Consider the following 22,339-nt stretch of genomic DNA (forward strand, 5'->3'; position numbering starts at 1 on the left):
TGCAGCACCCTGACCCACTGATGCACCCACAGCACCCCACTGCCTCAGGTGGGCCAGAGCCTGTGGGGAAGCACAGGGCTGCACCCAGCAGCAGCATCCCCACACTGTCTCCTCACTCCCCTTCCACCTGCCTGCCTGCCAGCTTTTTCCTGACCTCTTTCTATGGTGGCAACTTTGGCAGGAGGCAAATGAGATGCCTGCTCTTCCCTGGGCTTTTTTGGCCAGGGCAGCTGCAAGGCTTTCACGGACAAGCAGCAGCACCATCCTGTGACATCGGGACACAAGGGACAGTGGCTTTTGCCCCATGCCACAGCCAGAGCAGCTTGTCACTGAGACCACATGCTGCTGCACTGGGTGTTGGCAGCATGGGGTGACAGGAGCTCTGAGTGCCAAAGGCTGCTGGCTCTGTCCCCTCCAGGGCCACCTGCATGCTGCAGGGGCCAGGGGCAGCCAGCATGAGCCAAATTCTGCCTTTTCCTTGGAGCATCTTGCGGAAATAGCCACTGGCTTCGCTCTCGGACTCCACAGCCCGGGCTGAGCCTCTGTCCCCTTCACCGCATCCCTTTGCAGGGAAAAGCCACCGCTTCTGGGCTCTCTGGCTTTCCTGCAAGTGCCTCCGGAGAAACTGCGCCTCATCCTGCCCCGGTGCTGGTGACCCCCAGGGGCTCCTCGAGCTCCAGGCAGCCTGGCAGCACCCAGCATGGCACAGCATCGTGGCCAGAGAGGCTCTCATGGAAAAATGAGCCCCTTTCCCGGGAGAGCAGGGCAGCTCCGAACCCCGCAGGGCCCCCGGGCACTGTTTATCTTTGCGCAGGAGATAAATTAGCTGTCGGCCATCCCATTTCGGGGCTGGACAGCTGTAGCTCGCACTGGCCCATCCCATCCTGCTGCGGGAAGGGTAGGGACCTCCCGGCGCTTGACAGCCCCTCTAAGCATCTAGTTTGTCAGTGGCTGGCTGACGTTCCTGCTGAATTGCCCCTGGGAAGATACAACCCGGCCCCACTTCAGAGGGACCCACAGGGCCAGCTGCCCCCCGGGACTCATTCCACAGGACCCCATGCACATGGCTCCAGCCTCCCCTCCTGGTGCTGCTGCATTGCACCCCAGGGTGCTGGCATCCTCTACGCTGGGCTGTGCCCCGACCCCTGCACCCTGGGGCGAGGAGGGAACCAGGGCTGAAGGCTGGGCTGGGTGGGATGAATCAAACATGGTGATGGTGATGGGACTTCTCCGTGGCCCAGCAGGAACCCCGGTGTTTGGGGAAGCTCCCCTCTTCCAAGGCAGAGGGGTTGGGGTGCTTGGGTCAACGTAGCACCCAGGGGTGGGGGATGTGGCCAGGCTGGCTAGTGGCAGCACCGAGGTCTGCATGGGGTGCAGCGTGTCCCATTGCTCTGGTCATGGCCACCAAGGGACCCAGTCCAGCTGGACAAGCGTGACTCAGTTCCTCCCTAGAGCCTCCACAGTGACAACAGCAACTCTGGGACTCAGCACGTGTCATGAAGTCTGTCCATGCTCAGGCTCTCCCCAGGACAGCAAGAAGGACCATGTCCCCTCCAGCGTCCCACTCAGCATCTTTGCACCACCAGGGTCTGGTGATGCTCCTAGCTGGAGAGAAAAAGAAATCCCCCAGACAAACAGCTATCGACGGCTGCGGTGGAAGCAGCACGGATAGATACTGGAGGTATAGATGGGCATGGCAGACAGCAGAGCAGAGTGAGAGATACTTGGAGCAGAGAGATACCGCAGGAGGAATTGGGAGATAGATCCTGCGGGCTGATCAATACCCACTGCATGTGGAGGGACAGCAAGATAGAGCGAGCTGCAGGGGGAAAGTGTTTGGTGGGCAGCGATGTGCATTTGTCCTGGCAATGGCTCCGGGGAGATGCCACTCGTGGTTGCTTCAGCTGGGGCTGCGATAGAGCCGGACCCACAGTGCAGATGCCTGTAGCTGAGTCTCCTTGCCTGCCTCCAGCCACACCACAAGGGTTTGGTGTCCTTTGAGGTGCCCTGGGGTTCCACCTTGCCCCTAGGTACCAAAGGGTGCATAGCTCCTGTGTGTCCTGGTGGCATCCTCTGGCCCTGCAGGGATGTCCCTGCCACCTGTGGGCATCTTGGAGGATGCTGGGTGCCTGTGTATGGGCAGCCAAAGGGGAGAGGCGCAGCTTGAGTGCAAGCCCTGGCCCTGGTGCAGGGACTGTGCTGGAGCTGGGTGATTGCGGATGAGTTCCAACCTGTGCCTCGGTTTCTCCATGTGAACCAAATGATGGCAAGCCACAGGGAGCTGGGTCAGTCCAGCACAGACTCGGGCATGGATGAGGAGTGGGGAGGAAGGGTCAGAAGCAACAAAAGCCTGTGGAACATGCTGTGTCCAGGACCCATTCTCTCATCTGCTGGTCACTGGGGACACTTACCTGCTCCTTAATAGGCTGCAAACACCCACCCTGAAGGGAAGGCCTGCTTTTTGGGACCTTTGAATGTCTGACACTGTCCCTGCTCAGTGCTAGAATGGACACAACCCCTCCTGCTGCAGCAATGCAGCCAGGGCTCTTGGGTCCCAGCCTAGCTCCATCCCAGTGGCACTTGCCTGAGCCACCCTGTGCTGCCTGGTTTCTCTACCAGGCACATCCCAGCTTAGCTGGGCATGGTGAGGAAGGTACCGCCGGAGCAGCCCTTTGCCCGGACAGGGCTGCCGGCCCCATGGCCAGGCTAGGGGGGATCCCCCGCCCGTGATGGAGTTATTGACACGGGCGCTACGGAAAACACTGCTGAGATTGTTCACACTAATGTTATTTAGCAGCAATATTTCCGTAATAAAAGAAATCAATGGGCAAGAGAAAAGACCTGTCCAGAGCTTTGATTTTCTCATTTTAATGGCATACTTATTTACTCCCACCAGCGTGCCCATCGGATTTTCATTACGCGGCCTTCGCTGTAAGTGGAGCTGTATTGATACGAGCTGCTGAGTTAGCGCCTTCCTGTGCGGGCCGGCACAGGATTGCTCGTGTTCCTCAACAGGGCTCTGGAAAACCCCAGGGAATGGGCATGGCATAGGGCCAGGGTGGCCTTGCAGCCCATATGAACACACACGGACGCACACACACACACAGCCTGCCCACACACATGTGCACACTACATGGCCTGCCCATGGGCACACAGGAATGCACACACATATACCTGGTTGTCCTGCCGGTCTGTACACTGTGGACTGCGCACACACACATACGTGCACACAATTTTCTCATCTGCACAGGCACACCACATGCACATACACAAACGTCCTATCCATACATGCCCCAGCACTCACAGGTGCAATTGCTCTGACCGTATGGACAGATGCCCAATTGTTCTGGCTATGGACACACGTGTGCACGTGTGTGCAACCCCCACCCGTTCTGCCTACACCCACCTGCACACTGTTCTATCTATATGCATGCATGCACCTACGCATGCTCAGCTGCCCTGCCAAGACACACACACACACAAAACCATCCTGCTTGCACATATACACACATGCACACACACACAGAGCCTACATAACCTGTGTTTCCCTCCTGTGCCCTTCTCACATTGGGGAGTACACCCGTGTGTCTGTGTAAACCTCCCAGAACCACCAACCTGCTACGTCTGGGTCCATCCACCCTCAGGGCCACATGCCCAGCATTGGCACTGTCCCCCAAAAGGATGGAGTCCCCCGGACTCTTGGGTCCCCCATGGAAGCAGGGCCCTGGCACCAGCCCAGGCTTTTGGACCCAGCGCCTGCAGCAGAGAGAGAAGTAACAGCACCATCTCCTGCCGGTCCCCGGGAGCCAAAATGGGGCTGATCCTGCCCAAGACTGCACGCCCAGCTCCTAGGACCCTGGGCGGGATGATGCCAGCTTCCCCAGGGACACCCAGGTGCCCCCAGCTGCCAGCAGGACCACCGCTGAGCCCAGAGCTGGCTGGATCCAGCACCCCCATAGCAGGGGCTCAGCATGCTCCAGAGACTCTCCTGGGTCCAGACTCTCTGAGCGGGTGGGATGAACGATTTTATTACCTGTATCTCTTTTCAGGTGGCAAATTAAGAAGTAGCCCGTGTGTGGGGCTGCCAGTCAGCAGGACAGGGACAGTCCGGGGAGCAGGAGGAGCAACATGCTACAGGCCTGGTGGCCAGGGACACACACATTAGTCTGGCAGCAGCATGGAGGTGAAAGCCCTCCACCAAGCAGCGAGCCCACACGGGTCCGGCCGCAGGGCTGCAAGCAGGTTCCGCAGCCGGGATCAGTGGGGGGAACGCAGCACTCCCTCAGCAGCCGGGACCTGGTGCCGGCAGCCAAGCAGCGGTGGCTGTCCCCAGGGGGTCTCACAGCCAGGGGAAGCGTTTCGAGGGGCGAGATCCCATCCTGAGCTTGTACAGAGGTTTGGGCACCTGCAGACACTAGGTATGTGCATAGCCCAGAGGCCACGCAAGAACGGGCCTCTCCGTTAAGGCGACAGACGGTGGCTCTCCCCCTTGCGGGGGACTGCAGGGAGGGGACTTTGGGAAAGGGACCCTCTTCCAGCCCCAGCTGTCCCCTGGGGCAGATGACACACAGGGAACCGGGAGGGACCTCCAGCACAGAGGCTGGGCATCCCCCCACTGCCGGGGGATCCCAGTGCAGATCCTGCCCCGTGCCAGGGTGACACTGTGTGCTGCCAACCCGCATCAGCAGGGACGGAGCCACGGGAGATGCTGCCAGCTGGACATAGCACCCGGCACTGCCCGCAGTCCCGGCAGACTGCCAGAGAGATGGGGAACTTCTCGGCTGATCTTTACAACGGGTGCTGTGGCCTGGCTCACCCCCTGCACCCTGTCCCGAGGGCAGCATCCTCCTCCTGATGTCTCAGGAGCTGCAGAAATTTTGTGGAGCCTGGGGACAGCCTCTCCTGCCACATGCCAAGGGCACACAGGGGTGTTCGTACCCTGCAAGGCCACTCCAGCCCCAAGGGATGGAAAAGCTGGACATGGCTCCGATCAAAAGGGGGGAGAGGCAGCTAGTAAAGAGAACTGGTGGTCTGTATTGCTGTAACCACCACGGTCCCTCTGTCCTGGCACGCAGCTGGCCCATGGGGAAGGACAGAGCAATTTGGAGGAGGCACAGGGGACTTCCTGCTGCCTCTGCTAGAGCCTGGGCTCGTGGAGGAGGAGGAGAGGGGAGGAAGGCTGGGAGGAGAGGAGCCAGCTGTGCTCGGCAGGGTGCCCCAGCTAGCCGGGCTCAGCAGCCCAAGGTGCTGAAGAAGGCATTGGCTTCCAGGAGCAGGCCCTTGGCGTAGACGCGCAGGGTGTAGAAGAGGGTGACGAAGTCCTGAGTGCTGAAGAGGGTGTCAGCCAGGGCGAAGGCGAGCGTGGAGGGGATGAAGCCCCGGCCGTACTCCACCATCCAGGTACCCGCGCTCCACTGCACCGATGTGGCCTCTCCTGCCTGGTGCACGATGGTGTCCCCTGCCAACACACACAACCAGCATGGCTCCCAGTGGCTGCCCTGCATCATGCCGTGTATTGGGTCTGCATCGCAATGTTTTGGTAGTGGGGGGGCTACAGGGGTGGCTTTTGTGGGAAGCTGCTGGAAGCTTTCCCTGTGTCCGACAGAGCCAATGCCAGCCAGCTCCAAGACAGACCCGCTGCTGGCCAAAGCCGAGCCAATTAGTGATAGTGATAGTGCCTCTAGGATAACGTATTTAAGAAGGGAAAAAAAAGTTGCTGGGGCACAGAAATGGCAGCTGGAGAGAGGAGTGAGAACATGTAAGAGAAACAACCCTGCAGACCCCCAGGTCAGTGCAGAAGGAGGGGGAGAAGATGCTCCAGGCGCCAGAGCAGAGATTCCCCTGCAGCCTGTGGGGAAGACCATGGTGAGGCAGGCTGACCCCTGCAGCCCAGGGAGGTCCACAGTGGAGCAGATCTCCACCTGCAGCTGGGGAGGACCCCACGCCAGAGCAGGTGGGTGCCCAAGGGAGGCTGTGACCCTGTGGGAAGCCCACGCTGGAGCAGGCTCCTGGCAGGACCTGTGGACCTGTGGAGAGAGGACCCCACGCTGGAGCAGGTTTTCCAGCAGGACTTGTGACCCTGCAGGGGACCCACGCTGGAGCAGTGTGCTCCTGAAGGACTGCATGCTGTGGAAGGGACCCATGCTGGAGCAGTTCGTGAAGAACTGCAGCCCGTGGGAAGGACTCACGTTGGAGAAGTTCATGGAGGACTGTCTCCCGTGGGAGGGACCCCAGGCTGGAGCAGGGGAAGAGTGTAAGGAGTCCTCCCCCTGAGGAGGAAGGAGCGGCAGAGACAATGTGTGATGAACTGACCCCAACCCCCATTCCCCGTCCCTCTGTGCCACTGGTGGGAGGAGGTAGAGAATTCAGGAGTGAAATTGTGCCGAGGAAGAAGGGAGGGGTGGGGGGAAGGTGTTTTAAGATTTATTTCTCACTACCCTACTCTGGTTTGATTGGCAATAAATTAAGTTAATTTTCCCCAAGCTGAGTCTGTTTTGCTCGTGATGGTAGTTGGTTGAGTGATCTCTCCCTGTCCTTATCTCGACTCACGAGCCTTTTGTTATATTTTTCTCTCCCCTGTCCAGTTGAGGAGGGAGAGTGATAGAGCAGCTGCGTGGTGCTTAGCTACTGGCTTGGGTTAAACCACAACATGCCCGAAGAGGAGACATGTTGGATTGTGACCTGCGGGGCTGAGCACCCAACTCCTCCCCAGTCTTGCTCACTTTTCTCTTACTGGCAACCACTGAGATGCTGGGATGTGCCCCTGGGGACACAAACTGCCCCATCCTGAGCTCTTGGCTTCTGCCAGCTGGAAGGAAGAGGCTCTGCAACAGTGGAGGATCAGCCTGCAGAGCAGCTGTGCCCCAGGACGTGGATGCAGCCCAACTTACCTGGATAGTAGATCTCACTTCTGGTGGTCCCCTCCTTCCACTGCCGGAAGGTCCCCGAGATGACGGTGTCAGAGATATCCGCCCAGTACCGACCTGCGGGAGGACAGACAGCACTGGCTCAGTGTGTCCCTGCTGGGGATGGCTTGGGAGCCCAGGTCTGAGCCATGGAGCAGCCCTCTGAGGAGAAGGATGCCAGCCCTGGGGCCTTGACACACTGAGGACCACAGCCGGGTCTGGTACCCCGGCTGCCTGTGTGACTGGCCATATCCCACCAGCCTGGGCGACTCGGTGTCCTTAAGCCCCATCGCTTCCAGTGTGTTTGGCATTCACTCCCTGTTGAAACACTGGGAGATGCGATGCCTGCCACTGCCTGCCAGCTGGATGCGGAGAGTCCTGGCCACACGACATGGCATGCACAGGGACCTGCAGGCACTGCAGGACACCACAGGGGCTGGTCCCCACACAGAGGGTGTCTTCCAGCATCGTGTGCCCCCTAAAAGAAGCAGAGCACTGGCCCCAGGCACACCATGGGCAGGGCAGCCAGACCCAAATGAGTGGCGTGGAAAGAGCTCAGAGAAACCCCCCACCTGCCAGCCCTGTCTCCCCGCTTACCTGAGTGGCCCCCAGTGTCAACAGCCGTCCCAAAGAGCAGCACGTACTCGGTGAGCGAGGCGTGCAGGAGGCACATGGAGCCCATCCACCCGCCTGCATTCACAAACACCCACTGCAGGTCCTCATCTGGCAGGATATGGCCTGGGTGCTTCTTCCGTAGCTCCACAATGATCTTGGAGAAAGCCAGCTCATGGTCCAGCCCTGCAGCACCCAGGGTCACCGTGAGTCCCTGGCATCGAGCAAGCTCTGCCAGCACCTCCCTGTATCCTCCCCACAGCCACAGGGTCCCAGCACATCCTTAGAGGGATCTGCCTAGGGAAGATGTCTCCTCTCTCCAGCCGTCAGCCCCCACGGCCGCTGACCCAGCCCCACTGCCTACCCAGATGGTGATGGAGGATGTGCAGCACCGAGTGCTACAGTCTAGAGCCCACCCTAGGTGCTGGGCTAGATGGGGGACCCAAGCAAGGTGACAGCGACCCTGCCCCGGTGACGTGTAGCACCTCTGTTGCGACCAAACACCCTGTGCCCTACGGGGCCAGCCCTCCCCTCCAGCCCTAGTTGGAGGGTCAGTTGTGCCCCTGGCCCACCTGGGGCTTGGTCCCCCGACCTTGCCCAGCCCCAGCACCGAGAGAGCCACCTTAACCTCGGGTTCAGCCCCAACCAGGCTGGGTGGTGCTGCTGCCCCCCGTCCCCATCCCTTCTTCTTCGCGCCAGTCCCATTCCTCCATCCCACTTCCCCCGTGCTCCCAGCCACTGTTCCCCGGTATCGCTCCCCTTCCGACGCCGGTCCCGCCGCCCCACTCGCAGCCCCCCAGCCCCTCCCTGACCCCAGCCCCATTCCCCCCCCCGTGATCCTGCCCCCCCCGTACCAGCCCCCAGCACCATTCTCCCCCCGTGATCCCGGCCCCCCCGCACCAGCCCCCAGCCCCATTCTCCCCGTGATCCCGGCCCCCTCCCCGTACCAGACCCTCCTCGACCCCTCGTCCCCCCTACGGATCCCCTCCGCAGCCCAGGCCGCCGCGCCCCCGCCCCAGTCCCGGTCCCGTTCCCCCCCCCCCCCCGGCCGGTGGGCCCCTTCCCCACGGGCGGCGCCGTACCCGCGTGGTGCCGGGCGAGCTGGGCGATCTCGGCGGGGGTGAACTCGTACCGTTTGGAGGCCAGCCAGCCCCGCAGCCCCTGCAGCACCAGCGCCAGCGCGCCCAGCGCCAGCCCGGCCCGCAGCACCCGCCGCCCCGCCGCCCCCATCCCGCCGCCCCCCGCCGCCGCCGCCGCCGCCGCTCCGCCCCGCCGCCAGCCGGACGGGGAACGGGAGCGGGAGCGTACCCGCCTCGGCCACGCCATGCCCGGCCGCGGGCGGCCCTGCGCCGGCGCGGCGGGGCGGAGCGGAGCGGCTGTAGGAGGCTGGAAGGGGCCGGACCGGCGGGGCGGTGCCGGTGCTACCGCCGGGGCTTCCGGGAGCGGCGGGGGCATGGAGGCATCGCCGGCGGGGGAGGAAGAGGAGGGGGCCGGCCGCTTTCGTGCTAGCGGTACGGTGAGGGGCTGTGCCTCCCTCCGGAACCCCGGCAGAGCACAGCCCAGCCCCGGGAAGCCGGGGGGCTGCGGGGGACCCTCCCTGCCCGGGGGGGGGGGGTGGCAGTGGGGACCCCCCCGCCGGCCTGAGGCGGGGAGGAAGGAGTGAAGCTGAAGGGGGCTTAAAGTGGGGTGCAGACCTTCTCGCGGGGTTACCCGCGGAGGGGGCGTGGGGGGTGCCCGGCCCGCGGGGGGGGGCTGCGGTCTGCGACCCGCGTTCCTTCCTCCCCGACGCCCCGCTCGTCTCTCCCCGCAGAGCACCAGCACGCTCGTTACAACCCGCTGCGGGATGACTGGGTGCTGGTGTCGGCCCACCGGGTGAAGCGACCCTGGCAGGGGCAGCTGGAGAAGCCACCCCCGGAGGATGTCCCCCGCTGGGACCCCAACAACCCTCTTTGCCCCGGGGCCACCCGGGCCAACGGCAAGGTACCACCAAGGACCCAGGGGTCCGGGCTCCCCAACCGCCACGTCTGCCCCTGATCCCGACTCTCGCCCTGGCAGGTGAACCCCCAGTACGAGGGCACCTTCGTCTTCCCAAATGACTTCCCTGCACTGCAGCCTGATGCTCCCGAGCCTGGTAACTTCCGCGGGGAGAGCAGGCTGCCGGGGACCCCCCGGCTCAGGTCGTGGGGGAGCTGCACGGTGGCCTGGAGAGGCGTAGGTGCTGGCCCAGCACCCTCTCCCTCCCCACTCTCTGTCCTTGCGCAGGTGACAACGATCACCCCTTGTTTCGAGCTGCAGCAGCCCGGGGTGTGTGGTAAGTACCTCCACGGCTCCAGGGGGTCCCGGCCACCATGTCAGCCAGAACCCATGGGATGAAGCTGGACTGAGGCTGCTCACCTCCTTGCGGTGCCTGTTCTGTGCACGCCTGCTCTATTTTGGGGTTTCATCCCTGTCCCCTGTTCCACTGCGCCCGGCAGAGCTGTGGGGGTCCCCAGAGATGCCCTGCAGTCCCAGCCACGCGTGTCTCCTCCGCAGCAAGGTGATGTGCTTCCACCCTTGGTCGGACCTGACGCTGCCCCTCATGTCCCTGGCAGAGATCCGGGCTGTCATCGACGCGTGGGCAGAGCTGGCCGTCGAGCTGGGTGCCTCCTACCCTTGGGTGCAGGTCCGGGGCTGGTGGGGGCTGCCCTTCTCTCCCTGCCCTGGGGATCTCGGGTGGAGGCGGGGGGCCAGGGCTGGGTGCTCTGGCAGCACCTGGGATTGGGACCATCCCAGTCGTGTGTGGGTCCCCTGTCTGTACCTCATGCCCTCTTGAGTATTTCCAGGGGGGTATGAGGCTCTGGTCTCCTGCGGGATGCTTTCCTGGTGTGCCGGGGACACCACAGCAGCCTGCAGCAGGGACCCTGAGGCTGGGACCTGCTGGCTGCACCTCTTTCTCTGCAGATCTTCGAGAACAAGGGAGCGATGATGGGCTGCTCCAACCCGCACCCCCACTGCCAGGTAAGGCTGTCCCACCCGTGACCTGGCTTAACCACGAGTCCCTGTGGGTGACCCTGCAACAAACCCAGGGGGAAGATGTGAACGGGAATCCACCTGCCCTGGTCCCAAAGCTTTTTTGCAGCGAGGGTACCCCCATGTTTGTCCTGTCACCCCCCCTCCGGGGGACTGTCCCTTGTGGCTGCCACATGTCGGACTCTCCACCTGGTGGCAGCACGGACCTGCAGATGGGCAGCGTGGCTGGGACACCTCTGCAAATGCGGGGTACGGGTAACCCAGCCCTGTGCCCCCATGTTCCTCCCAGGTGTGGGCCAGCAGCTTCCTACCGAACGAGGCACGCGTGGAGGACCGGACCCAGCGGCAGTACCTGAGCCAGCACGGCGTGCCCATGCTGCTGGAGTATGCTGAGCAGGAGGCTTGCCGAAAGGTGAGGATGTGGCTGTTGCCCGTATCTCCTCCCTGGGAGCTGGGTATGTGCTGGGGCGGGCCCCCCAGCCGCCAAGAGCAGGGCCCCTGGGAGCGCCCATCCCCAGGGTGTTGGGGCTCCCCATGAAGCGCTGTGTCCTACAGGAGCGGCTGGTGGTGGAGAACGCGGACTGGTTGGTTGTGGTTCCATACTGGGCCACCTGGCCCTACCAGACCCTGCTGCTGCCCCGCCGCCACATCTGCCGCCTCCAGGACCTCCATGAGGGCGAGAGGGACAGTGAGTGGCTCTGCACCTCGTTAGCCCCTGTCCCACATCCTTTGGGCTCGGCCTTCATTAGGAGGCAGCTTTGTGGCAGTCTTGCTGGTGCTGGAGGGTCCGTGTCCCCTTGGGGTGTGGGGCTGCCAGGCTCAGCTTGGGGGAGCACTAGCATCCCTGTTTTGCCAAGGCAAGAATTGGATGTCCACCCGTCGGGGAACTGGTGTCCTTTTTGGGGTGATGAAGCACATGATGCCCCATATTTTTGGGGTGTTGGCTGGTGAGGAGTGAGGGCTCCTCCTGCCACGTTGTTCAGGCTGTCTGCGTGGGTGAGGAGGCAGGGAAGTGCCAAGTGCATCCCCCCTGCTTGTCACTGATGTCCACCCAGGGAGGGGTGCTGAGGGTGGCCCCCCCCTCCTCAAGCCCCATGCGCTGCCTCCCTTTGGAGGGGGCTGGCCAGCTCAGGGTGCGACTCCCCGGCACTCCCCTGCAGGTCTGGCCTCCATCATGCAGAGGCTGCTCATCAAGTACGACAACCTCTTCGAAGTCTCCTTCCCCTACTCCATGGGCTGGCATGGTGAGTGGGGGGGCTGGGGGACCCTGGCGACTCTCTCATCTGCATCCCCTCCCCGGGGCTCATGCAGTGGCTGCGTCCCCAACAGGAGCCCCCACGGGCCCCTACCTGCAGGAGGACTGCGGGCACTGGCAGCTCCATGCCCACTACTACCCTCCGCTGCTCCGCTCCGCCACCGTCCGCAAGTTCATGGTGGGCTACGAGATGCTGGCGCAGGCGCAGCGGGACCTCACCCCAGAGCAGGTGAGCGCAGCTCAGAGAGGGGGGACTGTGGGGAGCCAGGGGGTCCTGTGCCAGGGCTGTCCCCAGGACCGGCCGCTGGCTGCCCCTTGTGCTGTGCCCCGCAGGCAGCTGAGCGCCTCAGGAGCCTCCCCGAGGTGCACTACAAGCAGAGGGCCAAGGAGATGTCGTGATGGGGAGCAGCGGGAGCCAGCCCTCAGCTGTGCTCGGTGAGGCCGGGGAGAGCAGTCAGCTGGGGCTGGCGAGAGCTGAGGCTTGGGAACTCATGTCACTTGTGAGCCCTCTGGTCTCCCAGCTGTTTCTGAGCCTTGTTGTGGCTTGGCCCAACTTGGGGACTGGTTTTACCTGTTCAGGTGCCCCAGTCCTAATACTGTGGCATCCTTGCACAGGTGCTGCTGTTCCTTCTGTCTCCTTCCCCATCCCAGGCTATGTCTTCCGCCTCCGCAGAGTGCTCCTACCACCACTAAAGGGCTTACCCTCCTTACCAGTCCAGTCTTACTGGTGGGACTGGGAGTGCACGGCCTCCCCGGCCAATAAAACCTGGAAGCAAAGTGCCTCTGCCTGTGTCCTCGTGGCTCTCGGACCCGGGTGGGAGGTTTGGGGTCTCTGGTGAGGAACCCCAGCTGCTGGGGGGGCATAACACTGGGGGCTGAAGGGGATGTGCCGGCAGCCCTATGCTGCTTGATGCTGTCCCTGTCTTTCTGCGTTGCCTCCTGTTCCTCCCTGGGGGGAGCTCTGAGCCTGGCTCTGAGCGCTGCAGGCTCGGGGAGGAGTGGGAAGCAGGGAGGAATTGATGCTGCCCAAGGCTTAGCCAGCTCCTGGGAGAGGGCTGAGGCCTGGCAAAGTCGCTACACGGAGGCTGCTGGCTGGGATGCTCGGCCCTGGAGCTGCTCCTCTTCCTTCCCTCTGCCTGGGGCTGCAGGGCTGCAGCCCTCGTCCTGCCTACCACGGGTACTGGGGCTGCCGTGGGGGGCTGCTGCGGTGCAGCAAGGGGCTGGTTCATCACCAGCCCGGGGGCTGCCAGGGGGTCCAGCTCTGCTCGTGGCACTGTTGCCCCCTTTCCCCTTCCCTGTGCCCAGCCATGGCGTGGGGCAGCAGCAGCCCGGTCCCTGGGCTGAGCTGAGGGATGCTGCAACCAGCTCTCTGCTCTCCCATCTCCCCTGCAGCCCCTTCCCCCAGGGAAGCCCCAGGGCCGTGCGGGGGTAGGTCCTGGAGAGTGATGCCTCACAGCTGATGTGGGGGGATGCCCAGCACCATCTGCCGTCACGTCTTTGCACAAATAGTTTTTATTTGTCACTAAAGTGTCATTCTCCTAACTCCTTAATGAGACCCCTATCCTTGTCAAGTCTGTGAGTGGGTTCCTGGGGGCTAGAAATATCTTGCGAGGAGAGAAATCTTCTCCTCCTACCTACAAGATGCCAATTTGTGGGGAGGGCTGTGCCCCCCCCCGCCCCATCTGTGCATTTCTCCCCCATGCCTACCTGTGGGGCTGAGGCAGGGAGAAGGGCCTGGCCAGTGTGGTGCTCAGACCCAGGCTAGATGTGGCCCTCCTGCATGCTGGCCCCATCCTCCCCCCTGATCACCCCATCCTAGAGCCCACAAGCCATCCCACCATCTGGCCTCAGGGCTCCCCAGGTGCCCAAGGGTTTTGGGGAGGAGGCAGTGGGTTTTGGGGTGACTCTTGAGCTTGGAACCGTCATTGTACACAGCATCCCACTGCATGGCATGGGGGGTGCCCAGCTCAGAGTCTGGCCTCTTAAAAACTGATTTCTTCCCTCCTGGGACAAGCAGTGTCTCTCTTGGCTCTGCTCTTGCCATCACGGCCCCCATCCCTTCTGATCGCAACAAGTGCCTTTGTGCCAACCTCCGAACTTCGCCGCTCTTCCCCAGGGCCCTGGAAAAGCAGCAACGAATTGGCTTAAATGTGGGAATCCAGACTGGGGTAATTAGCTGTTGAACCGGTTGTAACGAAGCTAGTCATCTCCCTGCACACGCAGTTAGCTCTGATTTAATAGCCCACCAGCTCCCAGCCTGGGCTGCAGCACCTCGGCCCGGGGCCGTAAATGAAACTCGCAGTAAGTCAAGCGGTATTAAACTTTACAGTCGCCGTCTTTAAAAACGAGACTCTCTCTCTAATAAATCAGAGCAAGTGGGATTGTAAATATCGAGGCAGGATCCATATTGCTTAATTAAACAGTGCCTAATGAACAGCCTGTTTGTTGTGTTGTGATTTAGGATGGAGGCTGGGGAGGCAGCGCATGCCGAGGAGCGCTGGTACCCATGCTGGGATGCCCTCCCTGGCAGGTAGCAGCTGCTGGCGTTTAGCTGCTGCTAAAATAGCTCAGAGATGGTCTGAGAATTATTGTTTTAAAATTTTTTAAAATAAAAATTAAATTTCTTCCCTCCAGAAAACCATCTGAAACATTCAGAGTGGAAGTCAGCAGCAGGTGGAGGAGGAGCTGGGGGTACAGCCGGGTGCGAGAGCTGGACCCTGGCTATGCTGAGACCCCACTTCCTCACGATAGATCCACCTCCTCTTGTCTGAATAGTTTAGCTTCTGCGAGAGGGTGTGAAGGGCTGGAAGGAAGCAAGGAGCCTTTCCTGTGGCACGGGGAGGTGTTGGCCTGGTGCAAATGGAGCTGCTGAGGATGCAAAGGCATTGCAACTCATAGGAGCCATTGCTGCCATGCTGTAAAGCCCCGAAGCCTCTTATATTTTGGTGGTTACGGTCCAGTCGTAATCCAAAACGTATCTACGGTGAGGAGATTAAAGACACCTAGCTGGGTGCAGGATGGTGGAGTAGAGGAGCTGTGGGGCACCCTGATGTTGCTCCTGACTTGGGAGCATCAAAGGGAAACTGAGGCCCAGTGGGATTCTCTGTAGGGATGTGCCTCGATGCCTTTTCACTTCTGCAGGGGAGCTGTTGGAGATCATCCCGGGAAAAGTGCCCCTGTGATGGGGTCACCCTTGTCCTGAGCCCCCATCCCCCAGCATCAGGGCAAATACATCCTCCACAATCCCTGGCCTGAGCTGCTCTGGAAGGATGAGCAGGGCAGGTGCTGGGGAGCTGAGCTGGAGCTCAAGTGTGGAATTAATACATTAAAAATGCATCAAGGTCCCACGGAGGCATTTGCTCCCTCTATGGCATGTTAATAGGGCTGTGAGGGATTAGGAAAGAGCTGCGGTGCTTCTGTGCCGGGTTGGCACGTCCTGCGCTCTGCAAGGAGCGACGGATAAGCCCAGTGGGGGATGCAGAGATGTAGAGACGCTTGAGGGGGGGTGGCCAGGAATTTAGTCTCATTTCCATCCCGTTTTCTGTTGCCACTGAAACAAGTGGGTCAGTCTACCAAGGGATGTGGTTTCCCCAGAGCTGCTGGGGCTTTGGTTTGACTGAGACAAATCAATGTGCTCGCCCAGGTTATAGCAGTGCCTGTCTTCATCACCGCCCCTGTCCTGCACTTTTGGGAGACTCAGAGCATCCCCAGCTCTGACAGTGACTCTTGCAGCCACGGGTAAGTCCTGGGATGCTACTCCAGGATACTGCCCTGGTGTGCAGAGCACTCAATGATGAAGGGTAACTGCTGGAGGCACGTTTGTCACTTTTGAGTATGTGTCCATGTCCCAGGCAGCTGCCAAAGGCTGCAGAGCTGCAGACCTGGTGCAGATTCCCAATCCTGCCCACCACTCTTCCTCTCCTCCCTGCCTTCCAGCACAGGTGAGACAATAAATATTGAGCAAAGGAAGTTAATCTGTGACCAGAGTGTTTTAATCAGAAAAAAACGGTATTAGTGCAGGCCTGCTGGCTCCTGCCAAACTGCAGTTTTACTGTCCCTCCTGGTACTGGGTTTATGGCTGTCATTTCATTCCAGTTTTACTGTTGTTTTTGCCCTTATCGTCGAGTTTCTCCTTGCCTGCTGCTGCCTGTGACTGAATGAGGCTTTTAGGAATGTAATAAGGAAGACATTAGTAAATTTTTAGGGAGAAGAAGGGAAGGAAGGGAGGCAGGGATGAAGAGAGGAAGGATGAAAGGAAGGAAGAAATGGAGGGAGGAAGAGAGGGAGAGAGTAAGGAAAGAGGGCAGGGAGGGAAACAGGGAAGGAGGGAAGGCTAGATCCCTCCTGTTTCTATCCAAGAGACGCCATCAGGTGCTTAACATGAAAATAATTAAAAATTTTAAACAGATGATAAACACCCTGGTGCCCTGCAGCAGGCAGCTCTGTGCTGTGGGGAGATCATGCCAGGAGAATGAAAAACAAAACCTAAACCCCTTTTAGATCTTGGCTTAGGTGGACACACAGGAGTATGGGAGCAATGTCTAGGTCAGCAAAGAGCACCCAGCTTGTCCTGGGCTGCCTTGGCAGGGACTTTCCAAAGGGCTGAGACTGGCAGAAAAGAATTGTGGAGGTGACTTGCCCATGCTTCAGCCAGCTAGTGTTTTTTCCTCTGCTGATGGTCACTGAGACCTCCCTGCAAGGCATTTTCAGAGCCCTCAGGGACCATGTGTCGTGGGAGGGCTGCTGGTCCCAGGTGAACACAATGGGATGTCTGGATGTTGCCTGCCAGCAGCAGAGAGCCATGGGATCTGCTTGGGCTTTAGGACAGCAGCCCCAGGGGTGGAATTTAATTTATTAATCATCTGAGACATGCAGGTAACTAGATAACGTCACAACGCAGCATCCATGTGGTCATTAAGCAGTGGATCCCCCCAGCTCTCCCTCAAATTTCCTGCATGCCCAGGGTGAGGGAGGCACCCTGGGGCTCAGATCTCAGCAATGGGACCTGCCATTGTATGTGGTTTTAAGCCTGTCTCCCATCCTGGGACCCCATCCCAGCATCGGGGTCCTCTATTTAGAGCAAGAATAACCCCGGAGGGGTCCAGGTTCCTGCTGAATTCACCACAAACACAACTAGCTGGGGAGGGAGGGGAGCAGGCACGGGTGGGAGGGCAGGGGTCTGGTCTCAGCCAGGGGCAGCCGACACACTTGACCGCAAAAGGGGGTTAGCCACCAGCGGCGGAGATGCTGGGAGAAGGCAGGAGCCCTTGCAGTGCCCCGGATCGATGTGAACCCAAGCTGGCTCCTGGCAATGGTTGATATTGGGCACGCCGGCTGTGCCTGGCACCCTCCTGCTGCTGGAGCTAGCTGTGAGAGCTCACACACATCTGTACCTGCCTCGTGGCCACCGGGGAGGAGGGATCCCCCTTCGTCCTGATGTTCCAGAGAAGGAAGCCGTAAGTTATTGCTAATTATGTTCAGCGATGCTGAGGAGTCAGTAACAAAGACGTGGGAGCAGGGAGACTTTGCAACACCAGGATGGATCTCGGCGGGGGGAAAGTCATCCCCTGGGGTTTGCCTGGGCACAAGGTGACTCCTGGCAGAGGCAGATCCCTTGGGAGAGTGGAGGAGGTGGAGAGATTGTAATTAGATACTAATGAGAAAGCAATTAGTAGGTCTCCAGTCTGCCTGGTGCCCTTAGGCTCCCTTGCCCAGCTCCAAGCCAAACCACCTGCTTCAGTGCACCCAGGGTGATTTAAGCCCTGCAGGGTACAGCCAGAGCTGGGACAAGCCAGCTGCTGCTCTCCATGCATGCTGCCACACTCAATTGCAATAAAACACCCTCATAAATTACCCCTGCGAAACAAAACGTGACAGATAAAAGCCAAGAGTGCGATTGCAGCCTGTTTGCTTTTGGTGTTTAATCCCTCGCTTACTTTGCTCGCAATTATCTATAACTCATGGCAGCTTGTCTGCTCCCTCCCGGTTACACGCTTGGGCTGGGAGGCAGGACTCTGCGCTGCCTGTGTTGTCCCTGTGGGCAAGCTGCTGCCCTTCCTTGTGCCTTAGTTTCCCCATCGCTCAAATAGAATCAATTACACAGAGTCCAGACCCCGTCCACCCTGACTGACCAGGCAGTAGGAGCCCCCCATGCCAGCCCTGCAGATGCTCCTGGGCTGTATGAGGACTGGTGTGACACCCCTGGTGTGACAACCTCATGGTGCCTCTGGCTTGGACCTGGCTCCTTCCCACCTGGCACGGGTCTGGTGGATACAAGGAAAACCTTTTCCAGTCCTGGGGCTGGCTGTTGTCTGGAAACAATGCTGCCCAGCAAGCTGCTGGGTTTGTGCACCCAAACTGCTGGTGCAATATTAAATTCACACACTAAAAAAAAATTCTAAATTTAATTTAATTTAATTTTAAAAATAAAAAATTGAATTCTCACATGGGTGAGAAACAGAGTGAGAATGAAGGCAGGATGGGTATCCAGGATGCCAGCTTGGTTTTTAACCCTTCCTATCCCATCTTCAAATTCACCCAGGGATCAAAGATACTCAAAAAGCATCTGGCCAGTTCCAGCTGCTTCCACTGCCCTTTAGTAACAGCAGGACCCCACTCCATTGCAGCCCGGCAGGCCCCCTCAGAAGTAGCCAGTACATTGGCACAGGAGAAATGAGCCCCAGCCTCTGCCAGGGTCTAAAATTCCTCCCCCCTCCGAGGACTAGCCGACGCATCGGGGACTTGGAATGATTATGATAAAACCTGCGGGACACCAAGGGCATCACTATGATTTGTGCTGTCTGAATGTTAATCAGAATAATAATGCCTATTGAGACAGCTGTTTTAAAAGGCTGTGATGTCGGAGTAAAAATTCCAATAAAACTCTATTAGCCCTTCCTCGTTACACTAATGGTGCCTGCTGCTAAAAGCCCCCTGCTATAGACACCCGTATTAATGGGCTTATTACAGGAAATAAAATCCGAGGCTGAACATTACAGTGAAGCCTGATTAATTCAGCAAGGTAATCTTTTTTTTCTTCCCCCTCCTCTCTCTCTTTTCTTTTTCTCCCCTCCTTTATTTAATGAATGTGCTCCTTGAAGTGCCAACTTTTGAGCTTCACTTGGAGTTTGGTGATGATTTTGAACTTATTTTGTTCACAAAGAGATGAATCTTTGCGCTGGCTCCTGGTGCAAATGGGGGGAAAAGCTTCTCAGACATCTCCATCAAAGCTGGGAAGAGAGGAAAAGTGGTCAGGCCAGGAGTGAAGACGCTCTGGGGGGGACAACAGATATCCCACGGGTGGTCCTGGCGTGGTAGCTCTTGGGATGGGACAGCCCATTGCTTGTCCCCACGCAGGTGCATGGTGACATTGGTCAAGGTGAAGCTGCCCTTCGCTGCTCCTTCCCATTGTTTTTTCTCCTGATTTCTCGTCTTTTGATGCCAATCCCCTCCCTGTACAAAGGGCTCGCCAGGGCCCAGGGCTGTATCCAGGTTTGCTGGTGCCATCCCAAACCCAGAGAGGTGGTACCCAGTGAGGCTGGCACCCCTTGCTCAGCCCAACCTCAGCACATGCTGAGAGGCAGAAACCCACCGACAGACACACCGCTATTCATCCAGGCTATAAATAACTCCCATAAAAATCCTCTTCCCAGCCTTTTTGTGCTCAGCCAAACCCTGCCAATGGGAAAGGAGACGGCATCTATTTTATGGGCGGCTGGAAGCCGGCTTTGCATTTTTCTGGCTCGCGTAATCCCACAGGTACCCTTGTTTCTTTTCTTTTTTAACAGCCTTTTGATTCACATTCCTCCCAGCCAAGTTTAATTACGGCTTCAGCTCCCGCTGCCCAGGGATGGGAAGGGGCGAGGGCAGCTCTGCCTTCCTGCAGCAGGGGCATGGGGCATGGGGCAAGAGGGAGGGAGGGATGGAGGGAGGGAGGGAGGGAAGAGAGAAGGAGGGAAGGCAGGAAGGAGCAGGCAGGCAGTAAAGAAGGGAGGAAGGAAGAGGAAAAGGAAGGAAGGTGCAGCACAGGTCTGTGCCTATCTTGGGGAGCCCAGATTAATGTCCAGGTCCCAGCTTGGGTAATGACTGCGTTTACCAGCCTAACTACTTTTTTTTTAATTAACCACAGCAAAAAGGTGTAAACACCTGAGCTTTCAGAGTGGTCTGGGGATACTGAGCGATCAGCTAGCAAAGTCTGGTCTTCCTTGATCTTGATTCCTTGCAGATCTGTTGCAGTCATAGCTTTTGAGTTAAGCACCCAGCGCATGGGTCAATGTGCTATGGACTGGTAACAATTTGATTATAATGTAGGGAATTTGAATTGCACTGGAAAGAAAAAGATGGTGCGATTGCACAGACCCTGCCAAGCAATCCTCAGGGCTCTGCAGGTGGGGCTGGGATTTTCCTCTGAGGACCTGTGGCTTCGTTGCGTTGGGAAATGGGGTATCCTTGGACCGGGGATGGCTGCAGCTCCCCACCCCTCCTCTGCCTACCGTGCCTGCCATGGCGAACAGCTCATACATATCAGGGTTCTCTTCTCCCCCAATACAGCAGTCACAGCCAACGCTCACTTACTTACCTGTCCTCCCTGAAAAAAGACGCCTTCAGCATCATTAATCCCTCAGAACTCCCTGGCTAGGTTCTTGCTGTGATCACCTCCCCATCACACCCTGACCAGTACCGCTGGGCAGTGAAGGTGATGGTCCCCACGGGAAACCCTGGGACAAGGAGGACAATCTGGTAAGTGGGAAGAAGGGAAAAAAAATACAGAAGGAAGGAAAAAAAAGAGGCGAAGAAATCAATTTAGTTACAATAAAGCCTCTTACTGTATTAACTGCTAATCCACAAACACACAAACACACAGAGGGAGTCCTTGGAATAAAGGCATTTAATTAAGCTATTTGCTCGAAGCTGGCTCTGAAGGGTCTGGTACAACAGAGGCATGGGCACAGGAGGACCCTGGGGAGATGCTCACCGGGGCCACTGGTGACCTTCCCCCCTTGGTTCAAGGCCGTGGAACAGTGCTGTCCCCTCCATGAGGACATGGCCCCCCCCCTTTGGGTGGGTTATTTCCTTGCCCCCCATGGATGCTGGGGAGCTAACCAGTTGCCCTCCATCTGGGATGGGAACAGTTGGCATCATGGGGCCATTTGCTCTTTCCTCCTTTCTTTTTCCTTGTGGGGAGGGGGGTTATAGTGGCGGGGGGGAGGTTATAACTCTTCTTTCCTTTCATTTGATCTGCCAGTGGGCTCAGCGGGGGGAAGACCCTGTCTCGGCAGGCTGCCCACGAGATAAAAGGCAGAGAGGGCCCAGCCAAGACATTTTTTCCACTGTTTCCCCCACCCCTTCGCCCCTTCCTCCATTCCCCCGGTTCTTTTGGCAAAGGACGAAACAGGAAAATGAGCGTACTCCTTTCAAAGCCCTTCTTCTTTCAATATTGAACCAGGCCTGGATTCCCTTCTGGATGCCTGATTGCTGGCATTCCCGCTCCCCACGCAGCCTAAACTGTAACAGCTGAAGGCCGGGATGATGTCGGGGGGCTGCGAGCATGTGTGGGGAGGCTGGAAGAGAAACACCAGCACCCTGCTTCCCACCCCGGCATCTGTGCTGCTCTGTAGCCCCAGCAAGACCCATTCCCCTGGGGGTCCCTCGGCCCCATTGCCACCCTCAGCTGATGAAGCTGTGCTGCTCTGACATATCACGAGTTGTGGGGTCTCTGCTCCCAGCAAGTGCGTGGGTTGAAAGATGTTTGGCCGTGTCCCTGTGTGCCACAAAGCCTGTGCCGGGACTGGGTGTGGGAATCAGCTCCACTGTCCTGGGATGCTTGTCAAGACTTGGGAGTCCTGTCTTGCCCTGAGCTGGGATGAAAGGCACTCCGGGGAACCTGGCAGCGTGCAGCCCAGCTCCCCCTTGCTGCTTTGGACTCAGCTGAGCGTTTCACTTTAACGTTTTCCAGAGATTTTCTTTTGATTTCACCCCTTTCTATTTGATTTTTTTTGAAGATGATAATGATCTTCCATTTCCAAATGAAAAGTCATTTGGCACCTTTGGGGTGGTGGTGGGGGGAAAGATTTATTTTTCATTTAAAGCTGTTGAAACAGGATAGTTAAACCATTGCATGTCTTTTTTTTTTTCCCCAGAAGGTTTTTGGAAAGAGAAATTCCTCTGAAGTGACCTTTTCTTAGGAAGTGTTTTGATGAACTGGCATTTTCCGGATGAAAAAGCATTTCTGTCCAAAGTGCCTGACTGTTCCCAAGGGAAAGGGCAGGAGTGGAGGGACCACGGGAGCTGCAGAGGGAGGGAGCCTGATTTGGGGATTTCTCCAGTGGTCTGGGGAGGATACTTGGAGTACCATGGCAAATTCGGTGCCAGGACGTGGGGGCTAATGACCAAGGCTCCGGTGTGGTGACTCTCTGGGGATGCTGATGGGCTGAGCCCAGTGCTGTGGAGCAGCAAGGGAGGGGAGGTGAGATGGGGCAGCCCAGATCTCTGGCACAGTACTCCCCAATTCCTCCTTATCAGCCCTTGATCACCTCTCATGCCTTTATCGCACTCTGTC

The 22,339-nt window shown here is 58.7% G+C and overlaps 2 protein-coding genes across 5 annotated transcripts; one reads left to right on the plus strand and one right to left on the minus strand.

Annotated features, from left to right (window-relative positions):
• Positions 1–4,009: 4,009 nt before the first annotated feature.
• On the minus strand, positions 4,010–8,843 carry SIGMAR1 (sigma non-opioid intracellular receptor 1). 3 transcript variants are annotated; one of them, XM_075021860.1, is made up of 5 exons: positions 8,600–8,843; positions 7,503–7,703; positions 6,891–6,983; positions 6,189–6,269; positions 4,010–5,458 (listed from the first exon to the last, which is right to left on the minus strand). In XM_075021860.1, exons 1-5 carry the CDS (start codon positions 8,841–8,843, stop codon positions 5,232–5,234), a joined length of 846 nt encoding a protein of 281 aa, XP_074877961.1. In that variant the 3' UTR covers positions 4,010–5,231. The 3 variants fall into 3 exon arrangements, with proteins under 3 accessions (XP_074877961.1, XP_074877962.1, XP_074877960.1); XM_075021861.1 differs by lacking the exon at positions 6,189–6,269; XM_075021859.1 differs by lacking the exons at positions 6,189–6,269; positions 8,600–8,843 and having other exon boundaries at positions 7,550–7,701.
• A 104-nt stretch (positions 8,844–8,947) lies between these two features.
• On the plus strand, positions 8,948–12,557 carry GALT (galactose-1-phosphate uridylyltransferase). 2 transcript variants are annotated; one of them, XM_075019410.1, is made up of 12 exons: positions 8,948–9,028; positions 9,328–9,497; positions 9,573–9,648; positions 9,780–9,828; positions 10,050–10,179; positions 10,458–10,514; positions 10,816–10,938; positions 11,082–11,214; positions 11,687–11,770; positions 11,856–12,010; positions 12,115–12,216; positions 12,397–12,555. In XM_075019410.1, the coding sequence occupies exons 1-11, from the start codon at positions 8,971–8,973 to the stop codon at positions 12,178–12,180; spliced, it is 1,101 nt and encodes a 366-aa protein (XP_074875511.1). In that variant the 5' UTR covers positions 8,948–8,970; the 3' UTR covers positions 12,181–12,216; positions 12,397–12,555. The 2 variants fall into 2 exon arrangements, with proteins under 2 accessions (XP_074875511.1, XP_074875510.1); XM_075019409.1 differs by lacking the exon at positions 11,082–11,214 and having other exon boundaries at positions 12,397–12,557.
• The last annotated feature ends 9,782 nt before the right edge of the window (positions 12,558–22,339 follow it).

The sequence above is a fragment of the Buteo buteo genome, chromosome Z, assembly GCF_964188355.1.
Source record: "Buteo buteo chromosome Z, bButBut1.hap1.1, whole genome shotgun sequence".
Lineage (NCBI taxonomy): Eukaryota > Metazoa > Chordata > Aves > Accipitriformes > Accipitridae > Buteo > Buteo buteo.